Consider the following 25,847-nt stretch of genomic DNA (forward strand, 5'->3'; position numbering starts at 1 on the left):
TGTTGGTGGTAAAGAAGCACAAAAAACAAACAAAGAAAGATAAAAGAAAAGTATTTCCAGCATTTTCAAAGTTAAGAACTTACATTTGGCTTCCACAAGGTGGTTCCTCCAGAAAAGGTATGTGATTTGTTGATCCAGGATTACGAGGAGTGCTCGTGTGGATATCTGATGAGTCATGTGTTGATTTCTGACTAGAGTCTTGGGGTGGTGTGGCAAAATTAGACATAGAACTATTAGATCCATTGCCTTTGCTCCCATTACATTGCTGGCTGAGCACCGATACCTCGTTACCAAGGTTATCCATTCCAATATTTAATTCACCAAGCTTTTGAATGGACCTATAAAATTAAACAATGCAATTATTTTAAAATAAAAAATCATGATATTTTTAATGTATAGAAGATTAAAAGCTTGAGAACATAAATATATGCACAATAATGTATAATTATGGCAAACTTAGCATTAAAAATTACTATCATCAGCTTAAGATGTAACCAAGATAGTGAAAGATCTGAATTTTCCCATAGTGTAACACTGTAAAGAAGATAGGCATAATGTGTATCACAGATTTTTTAAGGATACCTTTTATGATAAAAACAGGAAAAAAAAATCTATTTCTTCCTCAGTATAAACTTTGGCTTAATTTTCAATTTGAAATTTAATTCTCAAAAATAGTTAATAACAATATCACCATTATCAAAATTTCTCACCAATAAAACAAAACAAAATAAGCCATTTTCTTTCTTTTTTTTTTGAAGACAGAGTCTCCTCGCTTTGTCACCCCTGATACAGTACTGTGGCGTCATAGCTCACAGCAACCTCAGACTCTTGGGCTCAAGCAATTCTCTTGCCTCAGCCTCTCAAGTAGCTGGGATTACAGGCACCCGACAGAATGCCTGGCTAGTTTTAGAGATGGAGTCTCGCTCTAGCTCAGGCTGGTCTCAAACTCGTGAGCTCAGGTGATCCATCGGCCTCAGCCTTGGCCTCCCAAAGTGCTGGGATTATAGGCGTGAGCCACTGTGCCCAGCCCCCAAATAAGCTGTTTTCATTCCATCTGTCTAAAATAAAATAAAAATACATATATTCTGTTTTATTGATTTTTTAAAATACACACACATATATGTATATATCTCCTATAACTAAAAACAATATAGTTCATGTTATTTAGGCAGAAATTGTAAGAATCATTTTAATTATTGAATCCCAAAGAATCTGTAGGTTTAAGCATTCGTAATAACAATAACAACACAGGACTTACAATGTGCCAGGTACTATTCTAAGCACTTTAAACCGAGTAACTCAGTTAATCTTGGTAACCTTGTGAAATAGATAAGGAAACAGGCAAAAAGAAATTAAGTAACTTCCCTGAGGTCCGCAGCTACCCTTGTACAGAGCTGGATCTACTTGGCAGCCTGGGGAATGACCACCACTCTTCAGCTCTAGTTGCTCAAGGCAGAAGGACAAAATTAGATGAGCCCCAGAATGCTATGACTGGAAGACAGCATGTAACTCCTTGTTACTTAAAACACTTAAATTTTCAAGCTATACATGGAAAATAGCAGTTATTGCATGCTTTAAATAGCTTTCAAATAATTCCTTATATTTTAAAAAGTGACTTAATGACCCACCTATTAAGGAATTGTTCCGTAAGGTTCTGCTGCTGATCAGGACCATCCTCCTGATTCACACCTCCTTCAAGCAACATCTGTTGGTATATCTGTCGCTGCTGCTCCTTCTGTTCTAAATGCTGCTGATAGCGTAATCTTTGCCTATAATATTCTTGAAATTGTTCTGTTGAATCTCGAAGCTTAAAAATATTAGAAAAAGCAATGTATTTGAGCAGATTATCACTGAATATGTTTTCACTCAATGGGCTCTTTTATAAATGCTGAAAAAAATATACAACTATATTTAACAATTACAAAATACTTAATATATCACTCTTTGAAAAGTAACATCATATCTGTAAGTCTAAATACTCAAGTTGATCGGTTAATTTGATTTATTCCATAGCAAGAGACTGACCAAAATGAATGATCATTGGTTCTTTGACTAATCAAAAAAAAAAAAATAGTGGTTATAAGAGGATATGTCAAAGAGTATGAACATAGATAAAAATATTTGCCATTTTAAAAAAAACATAGGCTAATGTACTGCATTAATATTTAATAAATATAATATTAACTTTGTCAAAAATACTTAATTTAAGCATATAAATAGCCTTATAGGTTTGTTTTATTTATTTTTATTAGTAGTAGTATTAGTTTTTCAGACAGAGTCTCAAGCTGTTGCCCTGAGTAGAATGCTGTGGTGTCACAGCTCACAGTAACCTCAAACTCTTGGGCTCAAGCGATTCTCTTGCCTCAGCCTCCCAAGTAGCTGGGACTATAGACACCTGCCATGACACCCTGCTTTTTTTTTTCCTTTGGTGCAGTTGTCATTGCTGTTTTAGCTGGCCCGGGCCGGGTTTAAACCCACCAGCCTCAGAGTATGTGGCTTGTGCTCTACTCACTAAGCTACAGGCACCACCCTGTTTTGTTTATTTTTGAGACAGGGTCTCACTCTCTTGCCTGGGCTAATGTGCAGTGGAATAATTATAGCTCACTGCAACCTCAAATTTGCAGGCTCAAGTGATTCTCTTGCCACAGTGTTATAAGTAGCTGGAACTATAGGTATGAACCACCACACCTGGCTCCTCCTCCTCCTCCTCCTTCTTACTATTATTATTATTTTGGTAGAGACTGGTCTCAAATTCCTGGCCTCTAGTGATACTTGTCAGTCTCTCAGACTGCTAGGACTACAGGCGTGAGTTTTAAAATATTAGAAAACAATAGGCCAGATGTGGTGCTCATTCCTGTGCTTCGGAAGGCCAAAGCTGGAGGATCTCTTGAGCTCAGGAGTTTGAGACCAGCCTGAGCAAGAGCAAGATCCCATCTCTACTAAAAATTATCCAGGCATTGTAACAGATGCCTATACTCCCAGCTACTCAGGAGACTCAGGTAGGAGTATCACTTGAACCAAAGAGTTGGAGGTTGCTGTGAACGAGGCCAATGCCAGAACTCTAGCCTGTGTAACAGAGGGAGACTCTGTCTCAAAAAACTTAACTTTCTACATATATGTTAGAAAAAACAATATATTTGAGCCACTATGCCTGGCCACTAATAGATTTCCATTGAGAGAAATGTGAGTTTCCTCAAAAACAGGCTTCAAATGTTCTTTCACAAGAAAGAATAAATGTGCATTAAATTTTGCAGTGTCAACATTCATCCCTTGATAACGTCTTCTATAAGAACTAGATATTTAGTGAATTAAAATACTGACAAAGAAAAACTGCTTGACCAATCCTGAGTCTACTTACATTGCATGCATCATATGTGCTGGCTTTACTCTGGAACAAATCAGTCATCTCTGATACTGACCGACATAGAAAAAAAGCTTAACCAAGAGTCTTGTACAGTTATCTAAAGCTAAAACTATCTCCCTTTTCCAGAAAATAGAAATAATTCTTCTTTTCCATAACTTATAGCAATAACTCAAACAAAATTATCCATATGTACTTTTTTTTTTCAGGTTAATGAGAGGATAAAAACAACCAAATCACAATATTTGAATTTGTTAGGTAGAGTCCCTCTTATAGCTATTGCTGTCCATATGTACTTTTTAAAAATTATTTTTGTTATGGTAAAATAAATATAACGTAAAAATTGTTATTTTAGTATTTTTTTAAGAGACAGGGTCTTATTATGCTGCCCAGGCTGGCCTCACATTACTGGGTTCAAACAATCCCCCTCAGCTTCCCAAGGAGCCAGACTACAGGGAGGGTACTATTGCACCCAGCTCTTTTTAATCATTTTAAGGGGTATAATTCAGTATACTAATTACACTCACAATATTGTGTAACCATCACCACTATCTAGTTCCAAAACTTTACCTCCCCAAATAGAAATTATGTAACCATTAAGCAGTAACTCCCTATTCTCTGTTCCCCTCATCCCTTGGTTACCTCTACTCTACCTTCTGTCTCTATGCCCACTCCAGATATTTCATATAAGAGGAATCATACAGCATTTGTCCTGCTAAATTCATTTAGCATGAGGTTTTCAAGGTTCATCCATGTTGTAGATGGATGTTATCAGAACTTCATTTCTTTTTATAGCTGAATGATGGTCCACTTGCATGTACTCATATGTACATTTTGTTTACCCACTCCTCTGTGGATGGACACTTGGTACGTTCATAAGGATGGACATACATTCCAGATGTATGGGATTACTTCTGGTCTCTCAATTTATTCCACTGGTCTGTATGTCCATCTTCATGCAAGTACCACACTGTTTTGATTATTGTAGGCGTTTTATTTATTTTTACTGGAAATGCCATTATCTTCTAATGCAGTAAGTTTTAAAAACCATGAAGGACCTAGAACTTTGTTCTTTTTCAAGATTGTTTTGGCTATTTGGGGCCCCCTTAATTCCTTATGAATTTAAGGACTGGCTTTTCTGTTGCTACAAAAGAGGCTATGGAATTTTTATAGGGATTATACTGAATCTGTAAACTGAATTGGGTAGTACTGACACCTTAACATTATAAAATCTTCCTATCCATGAACACGGGATGTCTTGTCTTTATTTGGGTCGTCTTTAATTTCTTTCAGCAGTGTTTTATAGTTTTCTTTTCCTTTTTTTTTGAGAGTCTCACTTTGTTACCCCACTAGAGTGCCATGGCATGATAGCTCACAACAATCTCAAACTCTTGGGTTCAAAGGATTCTTTTATCTCAGCCTCCCAAGTAGCTGGGACTATAAGCTCCTGCCACAACACCTGGCTATTTTTTTCAAGATAAGGTCTTAACACTTGCTCAGGCTGGTCTTGAACTTCTGAGTTCAGGCAATCCACCCACCTTGGCCTCCCTGAGTACTAAGATTTCAGGCATGAGCTACCACACCCAGTAGTGTTTTGTAGCTTTTTGTTTGTTTGTTTTGTTTTGTTTTTTGAGACAGAGTTTCACTTTGTCACCTTCCGTAGAGTGCTGTGGCATTATAGCTCACAGCAACGTCAAACTCTTAGGCTCAAGCAATTCTCTTGTCTCAGACTCCTGAGTAGTTGAGACTATAGGTGCCTGACACAATGCCAGCTATTTTTTTTTTTTTTTTAAGAGATGAGGTCTTGCTTTGGCTCAGGCTGGTCTTGAACCTACGAGCTCAAGCAATCCACCTACCTCGGCCTCCCAGAGTGCTATGATTACAGGCATGAGCCACTATGCCTGGCCTGTTTTGTGGTTTTTATTTTTTTTACATTAATTAATTAATTAATTAATTTTTAAGACAAAGCCTCAAGCTGTCACCCTGGGTAGAGTGCCGTGGCATCACAGTTCACAGCAATCTCCAACTCCTGGGCTCAAGCGATTCTCCTGCCTCCGCCTCCCAAGTAGCTGGGACTACAGGCACCTGCTACAATGCCCGGCTATTTTTTTTGGTTGCAGCTGTCATTATTTGGCAGGCCTGGGCTGGATTCAAACCCGTCAGCTCAGGTGTATGTGGCTGGCGCCTTAGCCATTTGAGCCACAGGCGCCGAGCCTGTTTTGTAGTTTTTAATGTGCATGTCTTTCACATCTAGACATTTTATTATTTTATAAATGGACCTTTCTTAGTTTCCTTTTCTGATTATTCATTGCTGATAGATAGAAGTACAACTGATTTTTGCTTGTTGATATATTCTTCAACATCAACTTTGCTGAATTTATTAATTCTAGTAGCTTTCTTGGGAATTGTGGGGGAGTGACAGGGTCTTACTATGTTGCCCATTCTGGCCTTTAACTTCTGGGCTCAAGTGATTCCCTCATGTTAGCCTCCTAAATAGCTTGGACCATCAGCTAGTGTCACTGCACTTGGCTTCTCTTGTGAATTCTTTAGTATTTTCTATATATAGGCTCATGTCAACTGTGAATAGTGATAGTTTTACCTCTTCTTTTCCAAATTGGATATCTTTTATTTCTTTTTCTTGTCTAACTGCTTTGGCTATAATTTTTAGTAAAATATTCAGTACCAGTGGTAAAGTCGGCATTATTGTCTTTGTTCCTCATCGCAGGGGGAAAGCCCTCAGTCTTTCACCATTGTGCGTGTTAGCTGGGGAGTTTTCATAAATGCCCTAACCATGTTGAGGAAGTTCCCTTCTATTCCTAGTTTTCTTAGAATTTTTATCATGAGAGGATGTTAGATTTTGTCAAATGCTTTTCTGCATCAATTGAGATGATCGTATGGGTTTTTTCCCCTTCATTCTGTTAATGTGATATATTACAGTAATTGATTTCTTTCAACCACCCTTGAATCTTGGCATAAATCCCACATGATCACAGAGCATAATCCTTTTAATATGATGTTGGATTTGCCTTGCTAATATTTTGCTGAGGATTTTGGCTTCTATTTTCATAAAAGTTACTGGTCTGTACTTTTCTTGTACCTTATTTGGCTTTGATCTCAGGATAATGCTAGCCTCATAGAATGAGTTAGAGAGTAATCCCTCTTCTTCTGTTTTATGAAAGAGTTTGAGAAGGATTGGTGTTACTTTTTTTAAAAATGTTTCATATAATTCACTAGTAAGACATCAGATCCTGGACTTTTCCTAGTTACTGATCATTCTCTTTACTTGTTATAGCTATGTTGGGATTTTCTATTTCTTCTTGAACCAGTTTAGGTAATTCACATGTTTCTTAGAATTTGTCCATTTCATTTAGGTTATTAATTTGTTGGCTGACAACTGGTCACAGTATTTTTATAATCCCTTGTATTTTTTTTTTTAAATAAATCTTTATTGTTGTTTTTTTTTTGGCCGGGGCTGGGTTTGAACCCGCCACCTCCGGCATATGGGACCGGCGCCCTACTCCTTGAGCCACAGGCGCCGCCCAATCCCTTGTATTTTTTTTTTTTTTTTTTTGGTAGAGACAGAGTCTTACTTTATGGCCCTCGGTAGAGTGCCATGGCATCACACAGCTCACAGCAACCTCCAACTCCTGGGCTTAAGCGATTCTCTTGCCTCAGCCTCCCGAGTAGCTGGGACTACAGGCGCCCGCCACAACGCCCAACTATTTTTTGGTTGCAGTTCAGCCGGGGCTGGGTTTGAACCCGCCACCCTCGGTATATGGGGCTGGCGCCTTACCGACTGAGCCACAGGCGCCGCCCTCCCTTGTATTTTTTTAAGGTCAATAGTAATGTCCTCACTTTCATTTCAGATTTTAATTATTTGTCTTCTTTATCAGCTTTGCTAAAAGTTTGTTAACTTTATTAATATTGTCAGAGCCAATTTTTGGTTTTATTGATTCTCTCTATTGTTTTGCTATTTTGTTTTCCTTTCCTCCTTTCTTTATTATTCCCTTCCTTCTGCTAGCTTTGCGTTTAATTTGCTCTTCTTTTTCTATTTTATTTAGTCATAAAGCTAGGTTACTTATTTTAGATCATACTTATTTCTTACCATAGGCATTCACAGCTGTAAATTTCCCTTAAGCAGCTGCCTTCACTACATCCCATACATTTTAACATGCTGTATTTTCTTTTTTTTTTTTTTCGTAGAGACAGAGTCTCACTTTATTGCCCTCGGTAGAGTGCTGTGGCGTCACACAGCTCACAGCAACCTCTAACTCCTGGGCTTAGGAGATTCTCTTGCCTCAGTCTCCTGAGTAGCTAGGACTACAGGCACCCGCCACAACACCTGGTTATTTTTTTATTGCAGTTTGGCAGGGGCCAGGTTTGAACCCGCCACCCTTGGCATATGGGGCCGGCGCCCTACCCACTGAGCCACAGGCGCCGACCCAGCATGCTGTATTTTCATTTTCATTAGTCTCTTAAGTGTTTTCTAATTTCCTTGTAGTTTCTTCTTTCTTCCTCAACTGGTTAAACGTGTATTGTTTGAATTTTCACAAATGTATGAATTTCCAGTTTTCCTTCTGGTATTAATTTCTAGCTTCCTTCCATTGTGGTCAGAAAAGATACCTTACGTAATTTCAATCTTTTAAAATTTACTGAGACTTGTTTTGTGCCTCAACATATGGGACTAAATAATGTTCCATGTGTATTTAAGACGGATACATATTCTGTTGTTGTTCAGTAGATTCTTGTATATATGTCTAGTTGGTTTATAGAATTATTTAAGTCTTCCATACTGTTATTGATCTTCTATTTAGATGTTCTATTCATTATTATAAGTGGGATGATGAAGTCTACGACTATTATTGCAGAACTGTTTCTCCCTTCAATTCTGTCAATGTTAGTATCATATTTTGGGGACCTGTTATTTGGAACATATCCATATGTACTTTTAACAGTAACTTTTCTACGTCAGGTTCTCAACCTTCCTAATGTCATGGCAATACAGTTCCTGTGGGTTAAGACCCACAGCTTGAGAACCGCTGTTCTACTTGATTCTTTTTTTATTGAAATATAGTCTCAAGGTGTGGCCCTGGTTAGAGTACTGTGGTGTCACAGCTCACAGCACCTCCAACTTGGGCTCAAGCAATCCTCTTGCCAGTTTTTCTATTTTTAGTAGAGACGGGATTTCACTTTTGCTCAGGCTGATCTCAAACTCGTGAGCTCAAGCAATCCACCCACCTTAGCCTCCCAGAGTTCTAGGATTATAGGTATGAGCCATCTCGCCTGATAATTTATTATTATTTTTTTTTTTTTGCAGTTTTTGGCCGGGGCCGGGTTTGAACCCGCCACCTCTGGCATATGGGGCCAGTGCCTCACTCCTTTGAGCCACAGGTGCTGCCCACGCCTGATAATTTATTAAACAGGTTAATAAATTAGCCTGTTAAAATTCTTAATGTTAAGTTGAAAAATTCTTAATGTTAAGTTGAAAACAAAAAAAAAATTATTCAACTTATTAAAATTGCTTAACAGCTCCTTTATAAAATTCATACCCTACTTTACTTCATAACATAATTTCCTCTCAAAACTACAAAAGAAAAATAACCTTGGCTTGGTGCCTGTAGCTCAGCGGCTAGGGCGTCAGTCACACACTGGAGCTGGCGGGTTCCAGTCCAGCCTGGGCCTGCCGAATAACAATGACAACAACAACCAAAAAATAGCCAGGCATTGTGGTGGTGGGCACCTGTAGTCTTCCCTACTTGGGAGGCTGAGGCAAGAGAATCGCTTCAGCCCAAGTGTTTGAGGTTGCTGTGAGCTGTGACACCATGGCACTCTACCCAGGGCAACACAGCGAAACTGTCTCAAAAAAAGAAAAAAAGAAAAGTAACCTAAAACCCTAGACTTAGATAAAAGTTTAATTTTATATTATAAATACCTAATTTTTGTTTTTGAAATAGGGTCTCACTCTGTTGCTGAAGGTAGAGTGCCATGGTTTCAATACAGCTCTCATAGCAACCTCCAATTCCCGGACTCAAGCAATCTTCTTGCCTCAGCCTCCTGAGTAGCTAGGACTACAGGCACCTGCCATGATGCTTAGCTAATTTTTCTCTTTTTAGTAGAGACAGGTTTTACTCTTACTCAGGCTGTTCTCAAACTCCTAAGCCCAAGCTTTCCTCCCATACAGGCCTCCTGGGGGCTAGAATTACAGGTGTGAGCCACCACACTCAGCTCTAATTTCCTATTCATTAAATCTAATTAGTATATTATAAGGCATATATTTTAAAAATGCATAATAGCTATATGTAATGTAACTTCAATTTTTTGAGTCTTTAAATATGTCAGATTGTGGTATTTTAGATTGTTAATAAATTAGCCTGTTAAAATTGCTCTAAAACGTACCACGGCAAGTAAATATACCATATATTTTCTTTGGAGAAATAAGAGAAAATGAGCTAGTAATAATAAAATCTAGACGTCCTCATTCTCTTTGCTATTCCCAAATATCAGAAAATTCTTCTTAGCTTAAATCCAAGAAAATATTATTACTTATTACAAAGAGAACAACTCTAAAAGATACCAGGTATAGTAAATATTACCTCATTTTTTTCTTGCTTAGCTGGTCCTGGATTCTGTGTTCCATTTGCAGGCTCTTTTTCTGAAACTGAATTCTGGCCCAAGATTTCACTGCCAATAGGCCGCTGTGCCTCAACAGGTGTATCACTTCTTACAGAAAGGTACAGAAAATCAAAAAGGCAGAGGTGGGTATAAAAAAATATGTTTAAGTTAGAGTAATTTTAATTTAAAAAACAGATTATTTGGCCTAAGTGTTTATCAACTGACCAAAAATGAACTTTAAATTTACCTTTCATAAGTGCACTTAAAAATAGAATGCACTTTTGTGCTTTTAATAGAGGGAGGTAGGATTTCTAATCTAAACTTAGATGTACAGCCTTGGGACAGTCAGTAACATTCCTTGTGACTGAACTTCATCTATTAATAGGCTGGTGAATATGAATAATAAGTAATAATAATATGATAATAATCATCTTATAATAATAATTTAAGTGTTGGATCATCTTATTATTATAGATGATCTAAAGCCTAAATTCTCTTTATAAAATCGAAACATTTTTCCACTCTGATATGTCTCTACAGAATTTTAAGAATTTTTGAGATGTTATTAAAAGACTTCCCTTGGTCTATTTGCACTTAAAAGCTACCCAGAATTTTCTTTCTTTTTTTCTTGAGACAGAGTCTCCCTCTGTTGCCCTGGCTCCAGTTCAGTGGCATCATCATAGCTCACAGCAACCTCAAATTCCTGGGCTCAAGTGATTCTCTTGACTTAGCCTCCCAAGTAGTTAGGACTTTAGGCGCACACCACCATGACTAGCTAATTTTTTCTATTTTTATTAGAGATGGGAATCTTACTCTTACTCAAGCTGCTCTTGAATTCCTGACCTCAAGTGACCCTTCTGCCTTGGAATTCCATAATGCTAGGATTATAGGCATGAGCCATTTGCTGTGCCTGGCCTCAATATTTGTAATGTATACTAACTATAAACTTCAGCTCTTATATCAGGCTGTTCCTTATGTTCTTCTAAAATACTAAAGATTTCTAAGTGTCTTGCTACTCTGTTCAAAAATTTTAGACCAGGCGCGGTGGCGCATCCTATAATTCTAGCACTCTCAGAGCCTAAGGCAGATGGACTTCTTGAGCTTAGGAGTTAAAGACCAGTCTGAGCAAGAGGGAAACCCCATCTCTACTAAAAGCAGTAAAACTAGCCAGGTGTTGTCGCAGGCACCTGTAGTCCCAGCTACTTGGAAGGCTGAGGCAAGAGGATCACTTAAGCCCAACAGTTTGAGGTTGCTATGAGCTATGATGCCACAGCACTCTGCCCAAGGAGAAAAAGTGAGACTGTCTCAAAAATTTTTTTAAATCTTAGAGACATTTATACAGATTACCTATTAGTACAACTTGTTCACATGGTGAACAATACAAGAGTAAAACAATCTCTGCCTTCAAGGAATTTGATTATGTGGTGGTCTCATAATGACCTCACCAGGCAGAAATATGTAAGACATATCAAAATACAGGGGTAGGAAAACAGAGCTAGATAGGCATCTTCACAAAGTGACCATTAGTTAGGAGTCAGACTCCTGAGTACTGAAACATATCTAAATGAACACATCCAGAAGAGGAAATAGAAAGGCCCACGAAGATGTTTTAGCTACCAGACTGTAAATTACTAATGACCAAAAGAAGCCTTATATTATGCCCATAAAATAGAATCTGTAAGAGTTATTAACTGTAAGAGATAGAATAAAATGATCTTCAGAAAGTAACATTTAATTGTACAATTTATACAGAACTTCCATATGCATTATCTCATTTAACTTGTACGATAATCTGTGAAATAAATTTTAACCCCCATTTCACAGAAGAAGAAACAGACTCAAAAAACAAGTGATTTTCCTAAAATGGCATAGCTGGAAAATGGAGTTAAAACTTGAATCTGGTCTTCAAACTCTGAATCCAAAGTTGGCCACACCTCAGATACTTCAATCTTGAGATCATTACAAGCTTACATATTTCAACTGATTTTTCTTTGTTTTGAATTTGTTTCTGTTCAAATGAAAAGATATCCTTACAAAATATCACACACCCTATATAAACCTTTCTTTCATGTTTCTTTGTTCATCACATTAGCTCAATCATTGGATCTCAATTAAGATGTTAACACATAATAAATACTCAAAAAAATTTTTTTTGAGACATAGTCTCACTCTGGTGCCCTAAGTAGAGTGCCATAGTATCCTAGCTCACAGCAACTACAAGCTCTTGGGCTCAAGTGATCCTCTAGCCTCAATTTTTCTATTTTTAGAAGAGACAGGGTCTTGCTATCTTGCTCAGGCTGGTCTTGAACTCCTGAGCTCAAGCAATCCACCTGCCTTGGCCTCCCAGAGTACTAGACAGGCATAAGCCACCCTGCCTGGCCCACTCAAATATTTTTTAAATGGAGACTGACTTCAAACAAATATTACCACAAGTAGGAGTTTTCCTCATATGGCATCTTTAACGTGATTGATCTAACTGTGCTTACCAATATTTTTTAACAACACCTAAAATTTTTTGTTTGTTTTTTGAGATAGTCTCACTCAGTCACCCTGGGAGAGGTGTACAGCTAACAGCAACCTCAAATTTCTGGGTTCGAGCAATCCTCCAGCCTCAGCCTCCCAAGTAGCTGGGACTATAGGCACCCACCACCACACCTCGCTGGTTTTTCTATTTTTAGTAGAGATGGGGTCTCCCTCTTGCTCAGGTTTGTCTTGAACTCCTGAGCTTAAGCAATCCACCTGCCCGGACCTTCCAAAGTATTAGGATTACAGGTGTGAACTATCACACCCGGCCTAAAATATTTAAAAAAAAATTTTTTTTAAGACAGTGTCTGACTCTGTCACCCAGGCTACAGTGCAGTGGTGTCTTTGTAGCTCACTGCAACCTTGACCTACTGGGCTCAAGAGATCCTCCTGCCTCAGCCTTCCAAGTAACTGGGACTACAGGTACACCATTACCACACCTGCCTAATTTTTTTTTTTTTGGTAGAGATGGGGCCTCGATATATTACTCAGGCTGGTTTCAAACTCCTGACTTCAAGTAATCCTCCCACCTTGGCCTCCTGGAGTGCTGGGACTATAGCTGTGAGCCACCACACTTGGCCCAAAGTAAATTTTTATACACGTACTTCATCCATAGCACAGTAGCTCTCCTGCAGTATTTCATTAGCAGTCGTTTTGACACATTGTCGTTATCAAGGCTATGAACTCTGAAGGAAAGAAATTTACATTTATTGAGCACTAATCCCATGCTTGCCACTCTGCAAGGAGCTTTATCTTATTTTGCAAGTCAACTCCCTAATTCACAGAGGAGATAATTGAGGCTCAGAGAGATTAAGTAATTTTCTCAAGGTAACAGGTAGTAAATGGCAAAGCTACTGTTCAGACCTACGTCTGACTTAAAAGACTATGTCCTACTCCACTGCTTTGCCTCATAATTCTAATTTCAGAGGCATGACAAATATTTTCTGGATTACTGCTACTACTCATCTGGTAACACAATGTACTACTTAATTTTTTTGCCTCTCTGCTTTTTCTTTTTTTTTTGTTTTGTAGAGACAGAGTCTCACTTTACTGCCTTTGGTAGAGTGCCATGACGTCACAGGACTCACAGCAACCTCTAGCTCTTGGGCTTCCGTGATTCTCCTGCCTCAGCTTCCCGAGCAGCTGGGACTACAGGCGCCCGCCACAACGCCCGGCTATTTTTTTTTTGGTTGCAGTTCAGCCGAGGCTGGGTTTGAACCCGCCACCCTTGGTATATGGGGCCGGCGCCCTACTCACTGAGCCACGGGCGCCACCTTGCCTCTCTGCTTTTTCTATAATGGTCTAATAACTCCACTCCTTTCCTTTTTTTTTTCTTTTGAGACAGAGTCTCAAGCTATGGCCCTAGGTAGAGTGCCTTGTTATCACAGCTCACAGCAACTTCAAACTCTTGGGCTCAAGTGATCCTCTTGCCTCAGATTTTCTATTTTTAGTAGAGATGGGGTCTTGCTTGCTCAGAGTGGTGTTGAACTCATGAGCTCAAGCAATCCACCTGCCTTGGCCTCCCAGAGTGCTAGGATTCAGGCATGAGCCACCACGCCCAGCCTCCCTTCCATCTTTATCTAGATATTTCTCAACTTCTACTATTTTCTTTATGTAGGATTTATAGCATAGATACAATCATAAATGGTTGGATTTTTATGCATATTATCTCTGTATAAAGACAATTTTATCGATACACAAGTCCAGCCATCCTATTCAAATTCTGACTAAGAAACTTCTGTCATCTTACATATATAGAAGAATATCAGCAGCTCCCCCAAAATTGAAGCCCAGAATCCCAGACAGTGAGAATTTTTCTAAAGGGGCTAGAAAATCCAGCAAAAATTTAAAACAGTCTCTACCAATGCTCAAGACTTCCTATCCTTTGGGAGTTAAATTGGACGCTCCTACATGAAATTATTATCATCCATTTTCATCATGAGATGTCATCTTTATCTTTCAAAGATGAAATATGGAGGAACAGATTATGGTGATCTTAAAAAGTCACCCTACACTTCAATAAGTCCCTCACTTAACTGATCCTTGTTAGTGGTCCCTCTCTTCAAAGAACATTAAAGAAAATATCACAACTTCCCTCCTCTACAATCTCATTGTAACTTAACATAATGATTCCCTATACATTTACCCTATATTTCTTCTGCCTTAACTAAAGATCTCCACTTGCTCTAATTAGAAACAGAAATTCTGAATCCAATGCATCTTCCTTTGCAAAGAATGCTTCCAAGTATCCTATGTAATACAAAATGGTTTAGTTTTTGTGCTTTCATGAAATGATTATTATTTTTTGAGACAGAGTCTCACTCTGTTTCCCTGGGTAGAGTGCTGTGGCATCATAGCTCACAGCAAACTCTAACTCTTGGACTCAAGATATCCTCTTATCTCAGCCTCCCAAGTAGCTGGGACTACAGGCACCTGCCACAATGCCTGGTAGTTTTTCTATTTTTAATAGGGGTGGGGTCTCGCTCTTGCTCAGCCTTGTCTTTAACTCCTGAGCTCAAGCAATCTTACAGGCATGAGTCACAACACCAGGCCTCATGAAATAAATTCATTCCACTTAATATTAATACTTTATAGTACCAAGTATCAGTTATAGGAAACCATTCATATGTCCTAATGTGTTTACCAGAAAAGCAAAGGAGAAAGCTTCCTATCCCCCAAAATAAAGAATTACTAATCAAGAAATTATTATGGGCGGCGCCTGTGGCTCAGCGGGTAGGGCGCCGGTCCCATATGCCGGAGGTGGTGGGTTTAAACCCAGCCCCGGCCAAATTAAAAAAAAAAAAAAAAGAAATTATTATTTCATGCCAGGTTTGAAGGAAATAATGAGTAGTGTATTTAACAATTATTTCTTTCACATATATATAAAGAAAGATAAGTGGAAATAATCAGAAAGTCTTAAATACACACAGTTGTCTACTACATTACTATGTATAAGAGAAAAAAGTAGAAACAACCTGGTATTCTACAATAAGGAATTGGTTAAGTTTATCATATAGTCAGACAATTAAAAACTGCACACTTACCATTAACCATTGATCTCAAAAAATGTTTAAGAATATGAAAAATTAGCCAGATACAATGGTCACATACTGTGCCCCTACATCTACAAAAAACTTAAAAATTAGCCAGATGTGGTGGCATGAACCTATAGTTTCAGCTATTCAGGAGGCTGAAGCAGGAGGATTGCTTAGATTCAGGAATTTGAGGCTGCAGTAAGCTATGGTCATGTTACTGTACTCTAGCCTGGGCAACAGAGCAAAACTCTGTCTCTATTTAAAAAAGAAAAACATTAAATAATTCAATAAATACATAATTTTTATTTTATTATTTATTTTTTTAGAGACAGAGTCTCACTTGTCGCCCTTGGTAGAGTGCTGTGGCATCACAAGAGCAACCTCCAGCTCCTGGGCTTGGGCGATTCTCTTGCCTCAGCCTCCTGAATAGCTGGGACCACAGGTGCTCACCACAAGGCCCGGCTGTTTTTTCTTGCAGTTTGGCCAGGGCCAGGTTTGAACCTGCCACCCTCAGTATATGGGGCTTGCACCCTACTCACTGAGCCACAGGCACCGCCCTAATTTTTATTTTAATTATCAAAATTTAAAAACTTTCTAAAGTTTTAAAGACTTTCAGACAAAGGAACTTGAACATTAAGAAAACACATACATAATACAATGAGATTGTTTCAGATATAGAAAGATTTCCTAATCTTTATGAGCAAATGCTTACCGTTCAGGGGATTCTTCATAAATACTGTGACATTCTGTATTCTCAAGCATGAGACTTCTGCTGAGGTTTTGTACCCCTGGATAATGGAAGTTAGCGAAGGAGTGTGACATTGGAGAAGTTTTGTTTCCAAGGTCTGAAATTCTTTTATCATGACTAGTTAGTCCACAAGTCAGGCCATCTAAAGCAGGATTCAGAGAGCGGGTCATGTAGGCATCAGCTGATTGAGGTCTTCTCATTGGGGATGATGGATAGGGAGAAAGTTTGCTGATAAGAGGAGTCAAAAGATCAGCATATGCAGCTTTTGTAGGTTTCAGAAGTTTGTCAACATGAATATTAAGCATTTTCTGTTCAAAAGCACAAGAGAAGACAGAAGATGGGAGATTCTGAAGCCATGACAATAAGCTCAGATCCAAATCATCACAACCATTACCACATAAGAGGTCGATACCAAGAAGTACTTCACTTTCTGTAATTTCTTCTCCAGTTGCTTTACTTTGACAAAATTCTACACAGCATTCATAAAGTAAGCCTTTCATTACAAGCTGAAATAAACGATTGTTACTTGCTTTAAAACCAGCCTCACTCAGCTTCCTATCAGCAGGGATGAATTCTGCAACCATGACACAAGCCTCTTCAAAACAGTGAACTCGTGCAGTGCTGGGATTCCAGTCCTTAAATTCGGCATGATTGGTCAGACGAGGCAAAGTCAAAAGCAAACAGAGCTTGCTATAGTCATCTTTAGAAGGACAATACTCTTCTAGAGCATGTAAACATTGCACCGCTTCTTGCATGGTAAATTCCAGCTGCAAGAAAATATAAATGATTACCATAAAAAAAGGTGCTGTGAGATTTGAAAACAATAGAAGTATAAAGGGTAAATTCTAGTGCTACAAAATACTCATATAATTTTCAGAATATGGTAACCACTTTCAAGTTAGGAATCAAAATGTTTTCAAAACCAAATAAAAACAATAAAAAATTTGGTTAAGTAGCACATTAAAATTTTGCATATAAGGACAGTGTTCTAAGCTGGGCACAATGGCTCACACCTGTAACACTTTGGGAGGCCAAGGCAAGAGGATTGCATGAACTCAAGAGTTTGAGACCAGCTTGAACAACAGTGAAATCCCATCTCAACTAAAAATAGAAAAATGTAGCTGGGGTGGTTTTGCACGCCTATAGTCCCAGCTACTTGATAGGGTGAAGCAGGAGGATCACTTGAGCCCAGGAATTTGAGACTGCAGTGAGCTATGATGATTCTGCTGCACTCTAGCCCCAGTGACAAAAGTGAGACTCTGAAGGTGCACGGTTTTCAGCACCCCAGAAAGGTGGCTCTGTCTCATATGTGCTCCTTGTGGTACGAAAACCTAGGATGGGAAAATTCCATTCTCGGCTATAAGTGAGACTTGGGGGGTTAATTCCTCCCCGCTTGCTAAAACAGCAGAGACACAGGAGTTAATTCTTCCCTGCTTACTGAAAAGGCCTTGAGAAAGGAATCCCTGAGGTCCCTGCCAAGTCGTAGCTGGAGATTTAGCACCTGTCTGAGGCTGAACTGTTGCTCTTCATTCCCTAACTTCAAATTACACGAAAGTTTCATTTAACCTTTAGGGAGGTGGGCAAACAGAACAGACAGCCTGGTGTCCTTGTAGTTTACCTTTAAGTTATACACTCTGGACTTAGAAATGACATGTATGTGCTTTGTAACATTTATGCTGAGGAGAAAATATTTACGGCAGTTTCAACTAATGCTTTTGTTCTTTATTCTTACTTATTCTTATCTGAAGAGTTTGGATATATAATACAGTGAATAAAGATGAACAATCGCCGTGAGCCTGAGTGAGCCCACAGTCTTCTCTTAATAAATAATTCATTCCGTCTGCAGTGATATCTCTGTGTTGTTGATTGGGCTAGTGGACAGCAACAAGACTCTGTCTCAAAAAAGAAAAAAAACACAAAAAAAACCTGTTCTAATTATTATTTTTGGCAGAGTGTGGTGGCTCACACCTGTAATCCCAACATTCTGGGAGGCCAACGCAGGCAAATCGCCTGAGCTCACAAGTTAGAGACCAGCCTGAGACAGAACAAGACCCCATGTCTAAAAATAGCCAGGCATTGTGGCTGGCACCTCTAATCCCAGCTACTTGGGAGGCTAAGGCAAGAGAATCACTTGAGCCCATGAGTCTACAGTTGCTGTGAGCTATGAGGCCAAGGAACTCTACCAAGGGTGACAAAGTGAGACTCTGTCTCAAAAAAAAAAAAGAAGAAAAGACCATTATTTTCATTTTTTTTTTCAGACAGTCTCACTTTGTCGTCCTCTACCTCAGTAAAGTGCTGTGACGTCACAGCTCACAGCAACCTCAAACACTTGGGTTTAAGAGATTGTCTTGCCTCAGCCTCCTAAATAGCTGGGACTACAGGTGCCTACCACAACACCCAGCCATTTTTTTTAGAGATGAGGTCTCACTCTTGCACAGGCTGGTCTCAGGCAATCCACCCATCTTGGCCTTCCATTCCAGAGTTCAGATTTTTTTTCTTTTATAAATCAAAGACCTCAGTGTCCTATACTTTCGTTTGGGCTATGGTTTGGATGTCCGTGTTCCCTCCAAATTCATATATTGTAATCCTAACCCCCCAGGTAATAGTAGAAGAGTGGAGCCTTTGGGGGTGATTAGGTCACAACAGTTCAGCCCTCATGAATGAGATTAGTGCCTTATAATTCATAGAGTCTAGAGAGCCAGCTAGCCTCTTTCATCCTATGAGGACACAGCTAGAGGGCACCATCTATGAACTGGAGTAAGCACTCAACAGAAATTAAATCTGCTAGCACTGTGAAAAATCTGCTAGCATTTTGGACTTGCTAGCTTCCAAGAACTGTGAGAAATACACTTCTGTTGTTTATAAGCTACCCAGTTTATGATATTTTGGTATAGCAGCCTTACTGAACTAAGGGAGTTTATGTCAGTGAACATTTACTAGAACTCAATAAAAGTTTTCTTAGTTTTGGATGTGACAATGCTAAGATTGAAATTTCAAAAGTAATTTTCTAATCAAAATGAATTTAAAATTATTAAATTTAAACAGTCATGATGACAAACATTTCAGGATAACCTATCTCTGGATCAAAGACTATACAAAAAAGAGGTAAAGAAAAAGGAGGTAAACATGACCAACTCACCTCCGGGATAAGAAAAGAATCAATATTCATCGAGTCAAACATCTACAGCTGTCTACCTTACCTTAAACAAGAGAAGAGCACACACTCATCCACTGTCTAGCTGTTCACGTATCACTTTGACTTAAACCGCAAGTTTAGAAGCACTATAGACTGAAGAAAATAGTACATCTGGAAAACACCACACCTTGCCCCAGCCCAGCTTATAAAAACTTTGAAAACTCTGGGCGGCGCCTGTGGCTCAGTGAGTAGGGCGCCGGCCCCATATGCCGAGGGTGGCGGGTTCAAACCCAGCCCTGGCCAAACTGCAACAAAAAAATAGCCGGGCGTTGTGGCGGGCGCCTGTAGTCCCAGCTGCTTGGGAGGCTGAGGCAAGAGAATCGCGTAAGCCCAAGAGTTAGAGGTTGCTGTGAGCCGTGTGACACCACGGCACTCTACCCGAGGGCGGTACAGTGAGACTCTGTCTCTACAAAAAAAAAAAAAAAAACTTTGAAAACTCACGTTATTACTCTTTTCTTTTAGTGAATAAAATGCTTATGACTGAAAACAAGACTATGGCGCAAACCTTTAGGAATAAAAATCTTACATGCTGGGGCTCATCTTCTGCTGACATTGCATTGTTAACACACAAAGCTTCTAAAAACTTCTGCTTCAGGATAATATAACGAAATCTGTGAAGAGAAAACATAAAATATTAACATGATTAAAAGCTGAATAATATTAACATGATTAAAAGCTGAATAACATGGGCAGTGCCTGTGGCTCAGTGAGTAGGGCGCCGGCCCCATATGCCGAGGGTGGCGGGTTCAAACCCAGCGGCGGGTTCAAACCCAGCCCCGGCCAAACTGCAACAAAAAAATAGCCCGGCATTGTGGCGGGCGCCTGTAGTCCCAGCTGCTCGGGAGGCTGAGGCAGGAGAATCACGTAAGCCCAAGAGTTAGAGGTTGCTGTGAGCCGTGTGACACCACGGCACTCTACCCGAGGGCGGTACAGTGAGACTCTGTCTCTACAAAAAAAAAAGCTGAATAACAGCAATGTCAAAGACTGGAAATGAAACTCAAGTTTCTGAAACAAAACAAGCCAAGTTTATTTTAAAGGGCCAATTATTTCTTTTCCTTTCTTTCTTTTTTTTTTTGAGACAGAATCTCACTATGTCACCCTCAGTAGAGTGCCATAGCATCACAGCTCACAGCCACCTCAAACTCTTGGGCTTAAGTGATTATCTTGCCTCAGCCTCCCAAGTAGCTGGAACTACAGGTGCCCGCCACAACACCCAGTTATTTTTTGTTATAGTTTTTTGTCATTATTGTTTAGCAGGCCCTGGCCAGGTTTGAACCTTCCAGCCCTGGTGTATGTGGCCAGTGCCCTAATCACTGAGCTACGGGCACCAAGCCAGGGCCAATCACTTCTGAAAAAAAATTTTTTTAAATTAATTATCCAGTATCTGATAAGTCAAACATATTTACAAGTTACTATAAGTATCTTTGCTTTCAGAAAATTCTTAAAATATTTTACTGAGCTTCTTACCACATTGAGGCCATAACTGAAGCAATTTCAGTCACAAGTAACACTAAGAGGAAGGATTTCTATTTCCAACATTAATTCTAAACAAAAATCTAGTTTCTATGGAAGATATCAAATGTTACTTAATATGAAATCAAAGTTCTTTATATTTATGTTTTGTTTTCCTGAAATATATCCTGTTTTAATTTTTTTTAATTTTTAACTGACAAATGATTATATATTTTTATGGAGTACAATGTTATGTTTTGATATATGTATACACTGTAGAAAGATTAAATCAAGCTGTTTTTCCTTTTTAGTTTTTATTTTATTTATTTATTCATTTTGAGACCAGAATCTCATTATGTAGCCCTCAGTAGAGTGCCCTGGCATCACAGTTCACAGCAACCTCCAACTCTTGGGCTTAAGTGATTCTTTTGCCTCAGCTTCCCGAGTAGCTGGGACTATAGGTGCCCGCCACAATGCCCAGCTACTTTTTTGGTTGAAGTTGTCATTGTTGTTTAGTAGGCCTGGGCCAGGTTTGAACACACCAGCCTTGGTGCATATAGCTGGCACCCTACTCACTGAGCTACGAGCGCTGAGCCTGTTTTTCCTTCCTAAACATGAGAAAAACCTAATAAAAATAAAGCTAAAAGGATAGGAACAAATGAACATCATTTCTAAAGTCACAAAATAACTACAGACTTAAAACTTTTTAACAGAGTTTTTCAAGGAGGGAAAGGAAGAACAAAGAGTCTACTTAACCAGTCTAAGAATTAAAAAATTTTTATGTTCCAGAAGGAAAAGAGAAAGGGGTAGAAAAAATTTGAAGAAAGGCCAAAAACTTCCAAAATTTGATTAAACACACACATACACTCACTCATAAATTTATAAATACAAATGGCTCAACAAATCTTAAGCAGGAAAAACACAAACACATTTAAGCTCATCATAAACAAACTGCTTAAAACCAATGATAAAGAGAAAATTCTTGAAGGCAGCCAGAAAAGAAAACAAGGGTGCAGTTATAGCTGACTGTTCATCAGAAACAATTGAGGCCAGGATACAGTGAAACAGTATCTTTAAAGTCTTCATACTGTTATTAAGAAACAGCTCTTGTGACTTTGGTGTATATGGACATTAATGATTTAGTAGGCCTGAAGATTTTTTTTTTTTTTTTTTTTGTAGAGACAGAGTCTCACTGTACTGCCCTCGGGTAGAGTGCCATGGCGTCACACGGCTCACAGCAACCTCTAACTCTTGGGCTTACACGATTCTCTTGCCTCAACCTCCCGAGCAGCTGGGACTACAGGCGCGCGCCACAACGCCCGGCTATTTTTCTGTTGCGGTTTGGCCAGGGCTGGGTCCGAACCCGCCACCCTCGGCATATGGGGCCAGCGCCCTACTCACTGAGCCACAGGCGCCGCCCCAAGGCCTGAAGATTTTTTTTGTGTGTGTGTGGTTTTTGGCCAGGGCTGGGTTTGAACCCGCCACCTCCAGCATATGGGACCAGCGCCCTACTCCTTGAACCACAGGCGCCGCCCCAAGGCCTGAAGATTTTTAAGTAATTGTAGTACATGCAACTTGTCATTTACAAATGCTGCAACCCAATCAGATTGAGTATACTGTTTTCTAGAAAACATCTAAGAGTCTTGTTTTTAAATTTTTGTTGTTTCACTTTGCTAAGTTTCTACCAATTAAAAGACAGTAAAAACTTCAGATAAAATTATACCTTTTTTTGTCAAATTTTTCCATACATTCTAGAGGCTGAATGAACTGAAGAACTTCATCCCACTGACCATCAAGGATTAGCTGTCTAAATAAAGAAAAACCCAGCATATTACCAAATTCAGCTTGCACTGATTAAAAACAGGATACAAAGCACATGATATTTACATTTGGTTCTTCAAAACTAAAACAATTTTTTTCACAATTTATTTCATTTTTCATTACTATGAGTACAACCACTCATACAATGTATATGTGGTTTTGACCTATGTAACAACATTGAACTAAGGCTGAAAGTTCCTTTATTTCCCTATTCATCTTACAGTTTTAAGCTATTATGTATTATTTAAGAAACTGTGTATATGTCTTCTATTCTCACTAAATCACCTGAGGGTGATATTGCACCATCCCCTGGAGTGTTTGGCAATATCTAGAGACATTTTTGGTTGTCTTAAGTAAGGGTACTACTGGCATCTAATGGGTAGAGGTCAGGGATGCGCTAAACATCTTACAATACACAGGAGAACCCTACACAACAAAGAATTATCAGACCCAAATGTTAATAGTGCCAAGGTTAAAAATATTGCCCGAAAGTGTGAATTATACAGTTTTGAGAATTAAAAAAAATTTTTTTTTGAGACAGTGTCTCACTATTTTGCCCTTGGCACAATGCCGTGGCATCACAACTCACAGCAACCTCAAACTCTTGGGCTTAAGTGATTCTCTTGCCTCAGCCTCCCAAGTAGCTGGGACTGCAAATGCCTGCCACACCTGGCTATTTTGTTGTTGTTGTTGTAGTTGTCATTATTGTTTTAGCAGGCCCCAGCTGGGTTTGAACCTACCAGCCCCAGTGTATGTAGTCGGCGCCATAACCACTGCCCTACCCGAGCCCAGTTTTGAGAAATTTGATATGAAAATAGCAAGGAATAAGAACATCCTACTTTAAGTAGTCGATGGGAATTTCCAGAAGTTACAAGGCATTCTTATCTCTCTTTTTTTTACAATGTCCCTTTTTAAAGATTTTTTTTAAAAGGGAGGGATGGGTAGGAAGACCTAGAAAGGATTACCAATTTTTTTACTTTGCAAAGAAGGAATATTAATAAAAGCAATCACAATATGTATCATAATCATTTAGGATTATGATTATAATCAAGGATACTTTAATATATTTAAAAAGTAGAAAGGACATAATTTTGAAGTCTAGCTCTTTAAGGTGAGTTTAATGGTTTAATGAAAAACTTACTATTTTTTTCCTTTCTTTTTTTTTTTTTGGAGACAGGGTTTTACTTTATCACCCAGGCTAGAATGCAGTGGTGTATCATCATATCTCATCACAACCTGAAACTCCTGGGCTTAACCAATCCTCCTATCTCAGCCCCCCAACGAGCTGGGACTATAGGCATGCACTAGGATACCTGGGTAATTTTTCTATTCTTAGTAGAGACAGGGTCTCACTCTTGCTCAAGCTGATCTTGAACTCCTGGCCTGAAGCAATCTTCCTGCCTCAGCCTCCCAGGTACTAGGATGACAGGCATAAGCAATCACACCTAGCCTGAGGAACTTACTAGTCTATAATTCCTTGAATTTCACCTTAGACCAGTAAAACTTCATCACAAACCAAAAGGCTCCTGGAAGGTACCCAGGAACCACTGCTAAATTCCAGGAGTAGCAAAGGCTTGAAAGACAAGGCCAAAAGAATACAGCCTCAGTCCTGGTTCCTAGCTATACAAGCTCCCTTTCATTGGATGACAGTCATCACATAAAATCTAGGGAAGTGCAAAACATTTAAACCTCTCTAATATAATAAATGTTTGGTTTTGGGTTTTTTTAAAAGTTCCTTTTTCATGGGTTAGGAACACTTAATTTCTTAAGGCTTTCTAAGACACATGTCCAAAAATCTATATTCCTTGCTACAGGTCCAAGAATCTACATTCCTTGTCAAGGATATTTGGTATCATATAAAAACAGACTACATTTATGCCTGGGAATTTGATATTTTCTTTTTCCATCCAATTTAAACTAGGATATATTTAGCTTTCCATTCTGGCAAATGTTAATTTCCTTTGCCTTGCAATTTCACCTCTACAAATCCTATCCTAAGGAAATAATCCAAGATATAGAAAAAATCTCATGTATAAAAGATGCTCTGTAAAGCAATTATTTAAGAAAAATTGGAACCAATTGTCTAAAACTAAGAAAATGCTGACCGGGCATGGTGGCTCATGCTGGGAGGCCAAGGCAGGTGGATTTCTTGAGCTTAGGAGTTTAAGACCAGACTGAGCAAGAGCAAGACTCCATCTCTCAAAATAGCCAGACGGTGTAGTGGGTGCCTGTAGCCCCAGCTACTTGGGAGGGTGAGGGAAGAGGATCACTTACACCCAAGAGTTTGACGTTGCTGTGTGCTACTATTCCATGGCACTCTACCAAGGGTGACAAAGTGAAACTCTTTCTCAAAATAAATAAAAATAAAATAAAGAAATAAAAAGAAAACCATTAGGGCAGTGCCTGTGGCTCAAAGGGGTAGGGCACCGGCCCCATATGCTGGAGGTGGTGGGTTCAAACCCAGCCCCAGCCAAAAATAAATAAATAAATAAATAAAAATAAAAATAAAATTAAAAAAAAAAAAGAAAACCATTAGAAAATTTGGTAAACTGGCTTGGCACCTATAGCTCAACAACTAGGGCGCCAGCCACATATAGCGGAGCTGGTGGGTTGGAACCAACCTGGGGCCTGCCAAACAACAATGACAATTACAACAAAAAAATAGGCAGGCGCTGTGGCGGGCGCCTGTAATCCCAGCTACTCAGGAGGCTGAGACAAGAGAATCACTTAAGGGCAGCGCCTGTGGCTCAAAGGGGTAGGGCGCTGGTCCCATATGCCGGAGGTGGCGGGTTCAAACCCAGCCCCAGTCAAAAACCACAAAAAAAAAAAAAAAAAGAGAATCACTTAAGCCCAAGAGTTTGAGGTTGCTGTGAGCTGTGATATACCGAGGGCGACATAGTGAGACTCTGTCAAGAAAGAAAGGAAGGAAGGAAAGGAAGGAAGGAAAGAAAGAAAGAAAGAAAAGAAAGACATAGTTAGACTGTCAAGAAAGAAAGAAAGAAAAGAAAAGAAAGACATAGACTCTGTCAAGAAAGAAAGAAAGAGAGAGAGAGAGAGAGAGAGAGAGAAAGAAAGAGAAAGAGAAAATTAGGTGGGCGG

At 39.1% G+C, this 25,847-nt stretch overlaps 1 protein-coding gene across 2 annotated transcripts in view; it reads right to left on the reverse strand.

The window, feature by feature from the left end:
* Positions 1–25,847, reverse strand: part of WDR47 (WD repeat domain 47) — an 83,995-nt gene that overhangs the window by 33,681 nt on the left and 24,467 nt on the right. Inside the window, exons 3-8 of one of the 2 annotated variants that reach the window (XM_053592024.1) lie at positions 22,651–22,734; positions 20,002–20,086; positions 16,244–17,046; positions 9,955–10,081; positions 1,629–1,807; positions 84–338 (exon numbers count right to left, since the gene is read on the reverse strand). In XM_053592024.1, coding sequence (XP_053447999.1) covers positions 84–338; positions 1,629–1,807; positions 9,955–10,081; positions 16,244–17,046; positions 20,002–20,086; positions 22,651–22,734 — 1,533 coding nt within the window. The remainder of the gene's footprint in view (positions 1–83; positions 339–1,628; positions 1,808–9,954; positions 10,082–16,243; positions 17,047–20,001; positions 20,087–22,650; positions 22,735–25,847) is intronic. The other variant, XM_053592025.1, reaches the window with a different exon arrangement.

Source organism: Nycticebus coucang, chromosome 5 (genome assembly GCF_027406575.1).
Source record: "Nycticebus coucang isolate mNycCou1 chromosome 5, mNycCou1.pri, whole genome shotgun sequence".
Lineage (NCBI taxonomy): Eukaryota > Metazoa > Chordata > Mammalia > Primates > Lorisidae > Nycticebus > Nycticebus coucang.